A 13,141-nucleotide genomic window follows, 5' to 3' on the forward strand; every position below is an offset into this window, starting at 1 on the left:
ACAATTTCGCTCGCGCCTCCAGTCGAAAGCTGAAAGGCAGACAAATGAAGCTGGCCCGAAATACGGCTGACGTGATAAATCTAAGCTACTCATGGCAGGCCAAGATTCCTCGATGGAGGAGATCCTCTGGCGGTCTCCCCCGCACGTCCAAATGATGGGCGGTTACCTGCACTCCAACAATAGTGAGTGCGCCTCATGACAATTGACTTCTCTCAGATTGCTAATATCAATTTTTTCTTCCTCCGATAGTTCTATTCTATTTCGCCGAGTCCCCCTTCTTTGATCCAACTTCGAATAATGCCTCCCTCGCCATCCAAGCAAACTACAATGAAGCCTTCCGCCACTTCGTCGAGACGCGCGAAGCCTTCGAAGATCGTCTAAAGACAATGTCTGGCCTTGAATTTATCGTATCCTACGATCCTTTACAAGCCGCCGCGCATTCGGACACTCGCTTCGCCCATGAGCCGTCCAATGTCTGGGTGATTCGGAAGCAAAACCGGCGAGGCGACGAGGTGACCGTAATCTCGACATACTTTGTTGTCGGCGACTGCATTTACATGGCGCCCTCTGTTGCCAGTGTAGTTGGTAACCGAATTGTAAGTTTTTGCTTTGTATCTTCTGGGTTCGGAATCAAACAAGCCGCTAACGCGACTCTTTCTACTTCCAGTTGTCGGCCGTCACCTCTCTATCTCGACTCATGAAGACCGCTTCAACATTGCCGAACTTCACCCCATCTCACGGACACACCTACCTGCCACCCGTGGCCCGCACCGCAGAATCCAGCCAGCAGGGATCTGTTTCTCAGCAGAGCAAAGAAAACACACCCATGCCCGATATACCCTCCCAAACGCAATCCAGCATCGAAACACAAACAACTAGTAAAACAGGACTGGGAATCTCGGGCTCCAGCTCCAGCTATCAGGATACCCGCAGTTTAGCCGACGCATTCAACCTCTTCACTCGCTACGGGGACGAATTTATGGACGAAAATCCCTTGCAGGGTGAACCGGGATCGTTCATCTTGTCCAGAAATGGCGGTGAGAATGACCGTGCTGCAGCTGCGAATAAACCTACCGTGAAGGCAGTTGCTGCATCGGCATCGGCATCAGTCAGTACACCTGTACCCGGCCGGGTGTCGACACCGCAGGTCCGAGTCGATACTCCTGGGAAAGCTTCGGATAAGAGTAACTCGCCGCCCAGCTCTGGTGAGAATAAGGGGAAACGGAAGAAGAATCGCGTTGCGAATTGAATTGAATTGTAATTATGATACCCTTTCTATGATAGACATGGAATGCGAAAGATGTTATTTATACACTTGGAAGACACTTGTAACTTGGCCGATATGAAATATTCAATGTGGCATTTCTGGATTTCTAACAGCCGTAGCTTGATTCTTCATTGACTATGCGTTGAATGGCAAATATCATGATGTCAATATTTTTGCGGCCCTCCAGGGCTGGCTGTGATCTGGCGATCCATCTTTCTACATCGCCTACGGCCTAGGTTGAGCATTCTCCGATTTGATGCTTACATAGGCCGGTCTGTGTAGTTGATACTAGCAGGTGTAGAGTTGTAGTCTCGTAAATGTTTATCTGCATAGGCAAGAGCATCATCCATGAACCGATCCAGATCGAACTGCTCAACAAGACCCTTCTCCTGTAATTCCAAAATACCATTTCTAGTCCAGCTAACGCAGTTTTGTTCCGGCTTAGCACCAGGTTGTGGAAGTGCAATATCCTTGAGAATATCACGAAAACCCGCGTTGGTGATTCCCTTGGGTAGTTTCTCAATCATCACACTTCCCAAAAAGTGAGCAATCGCTTGAGGGTCGGTATAGGTCTTTTCTCGGAAGTTCCAGTTGCCGTCAGGGTTCAGATTTATGCCGGTTGTCTCGTCTAGGAGGATTCCGTCACTTGCGTCGAAAACGCAGCAATTTGATTCTGTGGGGTTTTTGGAGCATATGAGTATACCCCAGTGAAAGGCTGCGTGGCCGAGTCGTTGTCTGTTTTCGCGGATCGAGAGTGCGGAGCGATGTTGTAAAGAAAGGAAGACATGGCGTTTGTTTTTCATGGTTGTTGGATGAGATGGAACTTGAAGCTAGGTATATTTTGCCGTTTGAATGTGGTATGTGGTATGTGATATGTAGTGGGGGTATAGTAGAGGAAATTCAAGTTACCAGCGTGACTCCCGTGGTTTGGACAGTAAGGAGTTGTATGGGAGATCTACCATTATATGATTGCTACTAGAACTACTACTAGATGGTTTGAAAGGTTGGGCTCAGTAGCATAGGTTCTATTGTGATCTCTATAACTACAGTATGGATCATCTAATTATAGTTTACTGAGAAAGCCTGGGCATGAAGGACTTGACTATACTCGCACTAGATCTCCAGAACAACCAATGTACAGCTGACCACGTCAAACCAAAGTGGATCACCAAAAGGACCAAACCTGTTGGTAGTTTGGTGAACCCAGCCAGTCGGACAGCTTAACCAGCCTCCGTGCATTTGAGTCATTTGAGTCACCCATTTTATCTCTTATCGTGGTGGAACCTATAGTTCTCAGCCATTGAGAAGAGTTCTAAGAGTCCCATAACCACTGGATCTCTGGGAACCATTGTTACTACTTCCGTTCTTCTGCCACGTCACAAAGAATACATATATCGTCTTCTCCCTGCTATTTTATTCACGAGTACACGAGACACTCTATCTGTATAGCTTCACGGATATCATATCATTCATCATGACCCAACAAGACAAGCCTGCGGTGGTTTGTGTATTGTGAGTCAACCTTCCCCCTCCCCCTCACCCGCCGATCTTCCTCCCCGCGGACCTCCCCAGCATCCTCAATATGCCCTCAGCAGCTTTAAGGGGGGGGGGGAAGGGAGCTCTCTTCTGGGCGGGAAACTCACTCTAACAAATCATACTAACCTCTTTCCCTTTAGCTGTGGTGCCGGGGCAGGTAACGATCCAGTCCACCTCGAGGCGGCGCGGGGCCTCGCCCAAGAGTTCCACAAGAACAATGTCCAACTAGTCTACGGCGGCGGAACAACAGGCCTAATGGGCGAGATTGCCAGAACCCTCGTTTCTCTCTCCGGTCCCAAGGCTGTCCACGGCATCATCCCCCGTGCCCTAGTCAAAGTCTCCACGAAGAGCAACGGCAACGGCAACGGCACCTCAGCGCAACAAAACGGCGAAGGCAAGGCTGCCGAGCGCGTCGTCGCAGAGGCTATCGATGAAGCAGGTATTCCAGAGTCGGAATATGGTATTACAACTATCGTGCCGGACATGCACACGCGCAAGCGGTTGATGGCTACAAAGGTTATGGAAGGTGGGAAGGGATCCGGCTTTGTTTCTCTTGCTGGTGGCTTCGGAACTATTGAGGAAGTCATGGAGATGACGACTTGGAACCAGCTCGGAATTCACCGGGTTGGTTTGGTGTTGGTGAACATTAATGGATACTGGGATGGTCTCCTGGCCTGGGTTCGCAATGCAGTCGATTCCGGTTTTATCACTGGCGAGAATGGATCGATCTTGGCTGAGGCTCGTGATGTGGCCGAGGTTTGGCCCAAGCTTGTGGAGTACCAGGTCAGCCGTGATCGAATGCAACTGAACTGGGGAGAAGAATAAGGATACGAGTACGTCATTCAGATTGGATATTGCATAGATCCAGACATACATAGCGCGTGGAGCTCGGGGTTCTGGGTTCTTATGGGCTGTATTTTCGGGGGTTCTTTCGTTTTTCTTTTCGTCTTTATTTTCTTCTCTTTTGGTCCATAATCATGAACGCTCTAGATGATAGAGTAGAAACTATTAGGCCTGGAATGGGCACTTTTCCATCCCAACAATGAGCATACAGTAATATATAGTAAAAAAACCCCTAAGGGCAAAAAGGCACAGCATAAGCAGATAATATTTCATGTCTATGCGAATCATTAAAAATCAAGAAGTTTATGAGTCGACCTCCATGGACTCCTCTGCGGCACCATCTGCCCGCTCAAGGGCCTCCAACAAGGGCACCGTCTCCTGACCCTCGTAAAGCTTGAAGCTCTCAATCCGGCCCTTTGACCCCTCAGGCGCCAATCCAACCACACCAACCGAGGTATTATCCACTGTGAGCTCCTTATCCTGCGACAGTGTCTCCTTGAGAGCTCGCAAACCGTGGGTAATCAGCTCATCGCGGCTGCTATCGGGGAACTTGTCGAGATTCCGCTCCAGGTACGTGCGCGCCATCTGGGAACGAGCACCGATAGCACAGGCAGCCATCTCATGTGTGAGGCCCGAGGGCTGGAACTCAAACAGATGCGGGCCGGACTCGTCGACACCAGCCACCAATAGGCCTACACCGTAGGGCCGTTTTCCGTAGTGCTGCGTGTTGGTCTGCGCTCGGTCGCCGATTTGGTTAACGATACGGTCCAGGGGGGATTGGCCGGCCGTAGGTCATCTTGGAGCCGAGAGATTGCTGCTTCATGAAGTTGGAAAGAACGCGGGCATCTGAGGCCAGGCCAGCGATGGCAATGGCCATGTGGGAGTCGATCTCGATGATCTTCTTCTGATAGGAGGAGAGTTCTTCGGCATTACGCTGGAGGGGAATCGTAGGTTAGTTCATTGTCTTGATTTGTTGTCTATCGTCCCTGTTGAGGGACAGATGGAGTGGAGTGGAGAGCGAACCTTGAGGCCGACCAGCACTACATGTGTCTTGTTCACCAATCCCACGACCACGGATCCTTGCTTCACTGCTTCCTGTGCGTATTCAACCTGGAATATCCGCCCTTGCGGGGAGCTTTGGGGCTTCTGTTAGAACTGATTATGAATTCGCGGAGAGGTTGGGGTAAGGTCTTACAAGGTGACGGCATCGTTGTCGTAGTTGTTTCTGAACATCGCGAATGGAGGAGACTGATGGGTCTTTCAGATATAGAGGATAGAGGTGAATCTGGCAATCAATGAGGGGAAATCGAAGCGCAACAACAAGAGAAGGACTCGGGGGCGGAGATGGGGGAAGCTGAAGCAGGCAGTTAAGGTGACGCGGTGTGAAGCATCGAGCTCTTGTGGCCTGAGGCCGCAACACCCAGTGACCTTCAGGCGCCAACGTCACTCATTCCTCGCAACACCTCCAAAGCTATCTCTCCCCTCGCTCCCTGTCAATGGGGCTGCCATCCCTCGACTACTACTGAGATACCTTGTCTGACACTTGCGCTACCATTCCATATCTGATCTTAACCCCTCCCGACAACCAAACGGCTTCGGTGACTCCGCAATCATGGCTGCTGGACTCAAGACCATCATCGCGCTCTCCTTTGTACGCTGCACCCCGCCTGCTATCTTGCGCCAGTGGAAGAAGGAACATTTGCTGACTTATAACAGGTGCTTGCGATCGGATTCCTCCTCGTTATTCTCTCCTCCGCACTATGGCACAAGTACTGGCCTTTGTTGGTCGTTGCCATCTATATCATTGCGCCGCTTCCCAATTGGATCTGTGCACGATGTGCGAACCCAGACGACTTTATGGACAGCTCGAGTAGCTCAGCGATGGACTTCGGGCGCTTCATGACTGGGTTCTTGGTTTTGACTGGTATTGGTAAGTTGGTCGCCTTCTCAATGCGTCACTTTACCCTCCAGCAGTCCATTTGATTGAGTACCCCGGGACCGAGATCGGAAACGTCTTTTGGATATCGTCCGGGGAAACTCATTAATTTGTTCCGCATTGCTCGTTTCGCCCGTGTTCATTAAATGAGATTGCTAACACCCCACCCCGTACTTAGCCCTCCCCGGAGTTCTAGCTCACAGCGGAGCCATCGAAATCCCGGCTATGATCATGTCTATCTTCGGCGGTCTTTTGATTTATGGAACTATTATCAGCTTTTCCATGTTCTTCCAAGAACAGGAGGAGTTCTGATAGCGAATGACGGCTCCTCGGGCGGGACTGGGTACAAGTACAACCGGCACTTCCCTGTTCTAGTACAACGAGAAGGGTTCCTCACACACCCACATTGCTTTTCATGATGATGTTACTCTTGCGCGACCAACTTGATTTTCACGTATTGCACACCTGGGCCATATACTTCGGGTGGGTGCTGGAGATAGTTCCAGCGTCAATTTGCCATACCTGTATGGCCAGCATTTCTTTGGCTATGGTAGCTATGATACTCTGAATGGTTTTTAACACAGTGTATATATATATATGTCGCATTCAGTTCAAGTTTTTCTTTGGATCTATCAGATTACCAAAATTTTTGTGTAGAATCGCTGGAATGTTCGTCAATTGAATCCCGTGACTGGGAGTTGAATGTCGTACTAGTACCTAGACTTGAGAATTTTGTAGTATCACTTACCTTTGGCACTCCGAAACTCTCAAGATCGTCAATAAGGGGTCATACTAGTAGGCATTTCTAATACTGGGAAGTGGTCATTGCCGCCTTTGATTGGAAGTCCGTCTCATGAATGCGTAGTGCCCCCATGTCAGACCGACCCCACTAGCGCGCGTTCCAGGCGCGTCGGCGAAGTTGCAGGATGCCAATGCTTGACCGCCCACTTCCAAGGTTCAACAACACCACGAAGATGAATCTGAGGGTACTACGACCTGGTAACTCTTGAATATGAACGTCTGGTCAGGGTCTATTGCCCTGGATCCAGACCAGCTGTTGGAAGGTAAAGCAATAAACACCGATCTCGCTGTATACAGTTGGCTGACATACCAGGTATCCGCTTGGTTGATTCGACGTCACACTGGCAATGCGATGTATCCAAAGACAGCAAACTCGAGCTTCGAAGCTTTGTGAATCCAGCTCTCATCCCTCTCCACGCACGCGCTGGCCCCAATCTTGAACTACACTCACTCAACCCGACGACGTCACAATGGCTCCAGCGCAAATTGACCGGCGCAATCTGGGTGAACGAAGATGAGCTGGATCTACACCAATCCCTACAGTGCCCGGTTGGCCTGTTGGTCAGAGTTACTGGCAGTACGATCAAGAAGACCGGTCCCGCTACTTCTGATTTCTTGATCTATGGCGTGTTATCCAGTTCAACCTCTTGCGCACGACCACCCACTCCTCCACACTCGTCTCCGTCCGAAACCAACAACAATACAAATGCCTCCACAACGAAACCATATGAGTTGCGAGTGTATGCAGCTCCCCTCTCTACAACCCAACTCAAACAAGCCCGAGCCTTCCCTTCTCCACCACAAAGTTCCAGCGGCGAACATGGCTCTGCCCCAGCCGAGTTCCTCCCAGACATCAGCTCGCCTAGCCCTAAACGGAAACGAGTAGCAACACTATTCGAGAGCGCAGCGCTACACCACCGGCGCGTCCGCCAAAGAGGCGGCGAAGCCGTCTCACAAATGATGGCACCGATCCGGCCATCCTCATCCTCGCAAAACATCTCCTCGCTCCGTATAAAGCGTGAGCCCGATGACGACCAACTAGGACTCCCAAGTCTCGACCGCATCGCCGCGGCTCGAAGATCCCGCTCCGTATCCATCGGAGCCAATCTACACCGACAGGGAAGCTTTCGCGGTTCTCGCGCTACCCCCAGTGCGAGTGCGAGTGTGAATGTGAACGCCGATCCGCAAAAACGTGCACCAACGCCAAACCCATTCCTAGAACAAGGTTCTCGTCGTGGATCACAACAAATCCTGCCACCATCTGCCTTGTCATCCTTCGCAGAGGGAGATATTGATAAGTCAGTCACCACGGCGGCGGCGGTGGCACCTTCATCTCCGCCTAAAAATCCCGAATCCATCATTGCGGATAACAAGAGCCTCATCACGCGCACAATTCTGACGTGTATGCGGCTTTACGGTTTTCATCGCTCCAACGCAAAGTCCGCGACTAAACCAGCTGCAGGAGGAGGAGGAGGGTCGGACCCAGATCCAGCAGAATCATCGAACGCAACGCCCGCCCCAGAAATCCCGCGTGCCGAGACACCGGCTCCCGGTGCCTCGGCGGATGATGATGAGTTTAAAGCAATGTATCACGCGACTTATAAAGCCGCCGCCTTTGCATTGCGCAAATATCTCAAAGATCCGGCTGTCGGGTCTGGATCTTCCCCTTCGGTATTGGAGAAGGGTAAAGCGATGACTTGCATTGATGAGCTCCTGCGACTTTTCTGTGAAGATCATTGATGTGATGGGCTGGGATGGGATGGGTGTCTCGCGGATGCTATATTATGACTTTATGGATTCATGTATCTATTCATTTGGAATTGGCGTTTTAGGTTTCGCATGGGATGGCATTAGGCACACATTTGCAAGGAGTTTCGTTACCAGAGCTTTCATTTTCATAGTTCAATATCATGGCGATTGTCTTCTTTTTGCTACGACTCGTGATTTGTTTCGGCGTAGTATAATTATGCCAGTTTAGATCAGGCTATTAGGAACCTTGGGATCTTTCTCCGATTCCTGTTACGAACAAGAATACTAAAAGCATGTATCCCTCTCATTGCCATCTAGCCGATGGCAATGAGAGCATTATAGCGTGAATAAACCAGTACTAGGTATTTAATGAGCAAGCCTCCTGGATACAATCTACGAAAACCGTGTCATTCTGTGGAAGAGTCATAAAATAGATTTCATCCATGCTAAGCTCTAACAGGGTAGCCAGAGATGCGAGTAATCAAAAAAGGGGAGCCATCATATCCGCGCATAAAATACAGACAAACCAAGTCACGAGTTTCCAGGTACCTCATCAAAGCATCTCTTTACAATGCGAGATTGTAGGTATAATCGTCCTCGATGTTCTGAGAAACCCAGAGAACAATAGAACTGTCGCGTAGAATTAGCATTAGCATCAACATCAACATCAGAATATGCAATCGCAATCAACATCTCATCTCCACATACCTCAGCATAACCAGACCATTGGCAACAATATTCGCAATACCAAAGTATAGCGTCTGAATCGGATAATCCTTGATAAGATACTTGAGAACCATAACCGTCTGCGCAAAAAAGGAAAGAAGATTAGTCACTGCTCATCTCCGGGACACAAGCACAATATCAATAAATGCATGGGAAAAACGTACAACACTGCCCGCAAGTCCACCAGCCAATAAAGCAAATCCAAGGAAGAGCACAAAGCGCGCCTTCCACGCAACCCCACTACCACTGTAGCTGAAGCTATCGGCCTGCAGCCGCGACTTCTCGATCGAGTTGATCACCAGCATACCCAGCGCCGAGCAGATGCCGGGAATCCAGTCGACGAACTTGATATGCACGTCCGAGCCATTGCGGGGGCTGTGGGAGAATGAGGCGACGTCGATTAGGAAGAAGAATCCGGCCGCGAACTAGAAAGGGATGATTAGCTTGTGTTTGCGATTACGGGGTATATGCAGCCCAGCCCCGGGTAGTAGGGCTTGGGTCTGGTCTGGTCTTCCAGGTCCAGCTCCATGGGCGGGTCGAGTTGGACGATAGGACTCACCAGTGCGCCGGAGACGTAAACTCCCGTGTTTCGGACGGCGGAGTTGTTGAGCCATTCTGGCTTTGAGAAGCGGAAGAGTCGGTTGTTTGAGACGTCCATTGTGTTGTTGGGTTGACTTGATGATTTGGAGGGAATGAGCTGGTGGCCTCGGAGCTGCCTGTGATGACGACTGGGGGTGGTCGGAGGAATGTCGGGCCGGGGGTTGTATGAGGTACATCTCAGGGTAGACCTAGCAAGCAGAAGATGCGAACTGCGGTTACTTTCTCCAAGTCCCCTGTATGGGCCATTTCGAATTGAAGGTGGAAATTGAATAAAAATTATTTTTGTTTACCCTAATTATCGACGGAGTTGGTGGAAATGTCGGTCATCGCCCGGGCGTATACTAGTATGCCACCTGAGCACACGATACTGCGCGATATATACATCACTGAGTGAGGACGAAAACATAAATGAAATTAGACATGAGAAATCAAATAAATTGAAGGTTACCAACTTGAATGTATCTCATTTCTAAAATATTGATTCTTAAGATGTTTAGTTGCTGGATTAACGAGACAATTTCTCCACAGATGTGTATGGAGGCAGATTCTGTTGGGTCCCCAAGGTTCGAGCCACTGAGTAGTGCTGTAACCCGTGGACCTTGAAAGGAGATAACGCTACCTGTCGTATCCCGAGGTTCTAGTATTCCTCCATGGTATCCACGGATGCATTTGATTAAGTTTCCAATGTAAAGCATACGCGTAATGTCTTTGATCACAATGAAACCTTTAGCCCAGGCAACAGTATATTCCTTGGCATGCAATCTACACGAATAAGTACTACGTACCACTTTTACTACCTAGGTAGGTAAAAATTTACATACTTTCTAGGTGACCATGTTTGTCAGGAAGTTTCATATCATGAGCTTCGTCAATTCAGTAGGACCTAGTACATAGTCCCGGGGTATATACAAATCTATCTAACCACTTTCTTCTGCCTGGAAACTAGCATGCGTAATTTCAGCAACGCAAGCAGTTCGGCACGAACCTAATATCGCATTCTCATCCCACGGGTTTCATGAGAAGAGAAGATAGGCACCCGTCGTCGTTGTGTCTGGGTGTGAATGATAGGTTCGGACCGTCACCCACGGCAAGGTAGCCAAGCCAAGCCAAGCCAAGCTGTCCCGTTTCACCGGCAGAGTAACTTGGAAGTAAGGCCTTGCGATGAAAGGAAGACGCCGAGCATCTTCCGCTACACATGCCTCCAGCAGGGTGTATGAAGAGTCATCGCTGCGATTGTGGCTCTTCAAGCAGACGCAACGGGGTGAGCGCGGAGCTTGTCCATAATCATATCCACAGCCTCCATGTCCGCGGCATCGGTTTTATCTGTGGGGTAGCCTTCGGGGAGGCTCTTGGACAGCTCGTTCATGGCGGGCTGATAGTTACGGACGGCGGAGGAGAGGGCGTAGACGGCCTTCTTGCGGGTGGCGGGGATGGAATCGGTTGTCGCAACATTCACGAGAGAGGGGATGGCGTTCAAGACGATGAGCTGTGTAATAAATATGTTAGTTATATATGTCATATTCAAGTATACATCATGTGTATATATTTTGCTTTTTCACCGAATGGTAGAGCTGGCGGGGTATCACATACCTTATCTTGAGCTGTCTGATTGTTCTGCACAGCAGTACCAATACACCACGCGGCCATGCGGCGCATATCAGCATCCTCATGCTGAAGCAACTTAACCAATGGAGTCCACAGGCCGAGAGGCTCCAGGTTATTCGCATTATCAATACCCTCGATCATCTGCTCGAAGTTGTCGAATGCGATCAATTTGTTCTCCAGGTCCGTCTCGTCCGAGTGGAGCATTTCCATGGCAGCCTTCATGAGATCGGCATCGGAGGGACCGCCCATGAGCGCATTGATCATGTCTGGCGTCAGGTTGCGCTGGAGTTCTTCGGCGCTGGCGGGGGCAGTGACGGAGCCGTCCTCATTTTGCTGCTGGGAGTTCTGGACACTCCATTTGAGGAGCTTGTTCATTTCGGGATTCATTTTGGTGTGATTGGAGATGGTATTTTCCGGGGTGAAGGGGTTGTGGAGGGTATTTGGGGATATAAAGTGTAGTCGCAAAAAGTTCGAGAATACTTTGATACATGGCGGGCTCTATGATATAACTGCCCGCCATACCCACATTTGAATGACTAAGGAAATGACTAGACTATTCGGGAAGCGCCCAGCGGCTTCGATCAGCTGATATCACGTGGCTTGACACGTGACCTTCCTTCACCGTCTTTGAAATGGCGGTAAATGGGGCGGCTTGTGTTAGGCTAGTAGGTCAATTGGAAGTGGACAAGAGGTGAAGTGGCAGCTAGGGGGGAGGGGAAAGGGCTGCAGCACCATGAATAATGGAATTGGGTGTTTTACATATTCCTCCGTACATTCCTGGGAGGCGAGGAGTTGTGCGAGCAAGTCAAGTACCTTTAGAGTATTCCCATGGCATTCCAACGTGGTTTGTTGCAGCGAAAGGAGGGGTTTCTATACTTAGAAGTGACCTGGCCAATCTCTCGTACCCTCGTACACTCGTAAACTTTACAGCCTCCCTCCCCTCCCTCCCCTCCCCGCCACATACGACAAAACCTGGATGGGTGAATTGCGGAAGCCTGGGGTCCTCAATTCAGGCGGCCATGCTGTTCAACCACGTCTACTGGGTGCATTGGACTCTGACAAGGTGAAATCGTGGAGCCGGCTCTCCCGTAAGACTGTAAATTGTTTGTATTGCTCTTTCTCTTTTTGTGGCGAAGATGCCCCCGGTCCCGAAATAGGGTCATCCCCAAACATAGGAGCCCCACGAGGGTGCGCAATCCATCATGGGAAGAGGTAGGATTAGTTGTAGAAAGTGTTTCTGCCTTGGGAGACAAGAGCCATGGAAATGGAGATATATAGGGACGATCGGGGCGGGTTTAGTCGAGGGTCAAGTTCCTCTTGCGCACACACCAGGCAGTGGCAGTGGCAGATCCATAGTGTGAAGTGTGTAGTGTGTGGCAGTCCAGTCCCAACCCTCCCCACTTCCTTCTCGTCTCCCTCTTCTTCCCTCTTCCCCCCCCCCCTACCTATTCTCAACTCTATACTCCCTCCTCCCCTTTTCTCTTCTCTCCATCTCCTTTTAATCCACATCTCCTTTCTCAGTCACAATGGAAGGTATGTTCTATCATCATATATCCCCCCTCCCTCAGTCGCAGGTTCTCGCTTGAGGCCACTCCAGCCACGTCAACTCTAAGCCTCCCCCCCCCCAAATAGCTGGGGAGAGCTGAGCCTGATCATGAGCTGCTGGTCATCATCCCAACTCTCATCTGGAACACCTCGCTAATCCATTTCGTCTACTACAGAGGAAGTCGCTGCTCTCGTTATCGACAATGGGTATGTGATGAATCAACTGGTCGCCTGAGAGTTGGTCCTGGTGTTTTGGGGTCTCACGCCGCCCGGTCGCGCCCATCTCAATCACTGCCCCCCCTAATTCGCCGCCCCGGCAAATTGAGTCCCAATCGCACACCAGGCCACCTCCAGGATCCCGACCGATTAGCAATTATGTCGATTATCGATAGAGAGGATTTTTTACTGATGCTTTGTTTCTAGTTCGGGTATGTGCAAGGCCGGTTTCGCCGGTGATGACGCCCCCCGAGCTGTCTTCCGTAAGTGCCACATAACCCCCTCCGTCCCCTCAGACACCCCTCCTCCTTGCCAGC

General features: G+C 50.2%; 9 protein-coding genes across 9 annotated transcripts in view; 5 read left to right on the top strand and 4 right to left on the bottom strand.

Annotated features, from left to right (window-relative positions):
- Positions 1-91: 91 nt before the first annotated feature.
- Positions 92-1,249, top strand: med6 (mediator complex subunit MED6; the record flags this gene model as incomplete). The annotated part of the gene is made up of 3 exons (XM_056630082.1): positions 92-182; positions 250-596; positions 668-1,249. 3 exons carry the CDS (start codon positions 92-94, stop codon positions 1,247-1,249), a joined length of 1,020 nt encoding a protein of 339 aa, XP_056489384.1.
- Positions 1,250-1,527: 278 nt separating this feature from the next.
- On the bottom strand, positions 1,528-2,070 carry N7509_005446 (uncharacterized protein; the record flags this gene model as incomplete). The annotated part of the gene is made up of 1 exon (XM_056630083.1): positions 1,528-2,070. One exon carries the CDS (start codon positions 2,068-2,070, stop codon positions 1,528-1,530), a length of 543 nt encoding a protein of 180 aa, XP_056489385.1.
- Positions 2,071-2,741: 671 nt separating this feature from the next.
- Positions 2,742-3,628, top strand: N7509_005447 (LOG family protein; the record flags this gene model as incomplete). Its single annotated transcript, XM_056630084.1, has 2 exons — positions 2,742-2,779; positions 2,944-3,628. 2 exons carry the CDS (start codon positions 2,742-2,744, stop codon positions 3,626-3,628), a joined length of 723 nt encoding a protein of 240 aa, XP_056489386.1.
- A 321-nt stretch (positions 3,629-3,949) lies between these two features.
- Positions 3,950-4,893, bottom strand: pre5 (proteasome core particle subunit alpha 6; the record flags this gene model as incomplete). The annotated part of the gene is made up of 4 exons (XM_056630085.1): positions 4,842-4,893; positions 4,670-4,781; positions 4,406-4,580; positions 3,950-4,383 (listed from the first exon to the last, which is right to left on the bottom strand). The coding sequence occupies exons 1-4, from the start codon at positions 4,877-4,879 to the stop codon at positions 3,950-3,952; spliced, it is 759 nt and encodes a 252-aa protein (XP_056489387.1). The 5' UTR covers positions 4,880-4,893.
- Positions 4,894-5,258: 365 nt separating this feature from the next.
- Positions 5,259-5,894, top strand: N7509_005449 (Vps55 family protein; the record flags this gene model as incomplete). Its single annotated transcript, XM_056630086.1, has 3 exons — positions 5,259-5,297; positions 5,363-5,576; positions 5,761-5,894. The coding sequence occupies 3 exons, from the start codon at positions 5,259-5,261 to the stop codon at positions 5,892-5,894; spliced, it is 387 nt and encodes a 128-aa protein (XP_056489388.1).
- A 700-nt stretch (positions 5,895-6,594) lies between these two features.
- Positions 6,595-8,123, top strand: N7509_005450 (uncharacterized protein; the record flags this gene model as incomplete). The annotated part of the gene is made up of 2 exons (XM_056630087.1): positions 6,595-6,646; positions 6,697-8,123. 2 exons carry the CDS (start codon positions 6,595-6,597, stop codon positions 8,121-8,123), a joined length of 1,479 nt encoding a protein of 492 aa, XP_056489389.1.
- Positions 8,124-8,698: 575 nt separating this feature from the next.
- N7509_005451 (UPF0220 family protein) lies at positions 8,699-9,516 on the bottom strand (the record flags this gene model as incomplete). Its single annotated transcript, XM_056630088.1, has 4 exons — positions 8,699-8,762; positions 8,841-8,938; positions 9,023-9,283; positions 9,418-9,516. The coding sequence occupies 4 exons, from the start codon at positions 9,514-9,516 to the stop codon at positions 8,699-8,701; spliced, it is 522 nt and encodes a 173-aa protein (XP_056489390.1).
- A 1,185-nt stretch (positions 9,517-10,701) lies between these two features.
- Positions 10,702-11,450, bottom strand: fes1 (Hsp70 nucleotide exchange factor FES1; the record flags this gene model as incomplete). The annotated part of the gene is made up of 2 exons (XM_056630089.1): positions 10,702-10,944; positions 11,049-11,450. The coding sequence occupies 2 exons, from the start codon at positions 11,448-11,450 to the stop codon at positions 10,702-10,704; spliced, it is 645 nt and encodes a 214-aa protein (XP_056489391.1).
- A 1,128-nt stretch (positions 11,451-12,578) lies between these two features.
- Positions 12,579-13,141, top strand: part of act1 (actin ACT1) — a 1,934-nt gene continuing 1,371 nt past the window's right edge. The window contains exons 1-3 of the mRNA XM_056630090.1: positions 12,579-12,596; positions 12,785-12,815; positions 13,032-13,087. Of these exons, the coding sequence (XP_056489392.1) occupies positions 12,590-12,596; positions 12,785-12,815; positions 13,032-13,087 (94 nt within the window). The 5' untranslated portion in view covers positions 12,579-12,589. The remainder of the gene's footprint in view (positions 12,597-12,784; positions 12,816-13,031; positions 13,088-13,141) is intronic.

The sequence above is a fragment of the Penicillium cosmopolitanum genome (assembly GCF_028827165.1).
Source record: "Penicillium cosmopolitanum strain IBT 29677 chromosome Unknown utg000006l:49.0-5199605.0:1.0-5204138.0, whole genome shotgun sequence".
Classification (NCBI taxonomy): domain Eukaryota; kingdom Fungi; phylum Ascomycota; class Eurotiomycetes; order Eurotiales; family Aspergillaceae; genus Penicillium; species Penicillium cosmopolitanum.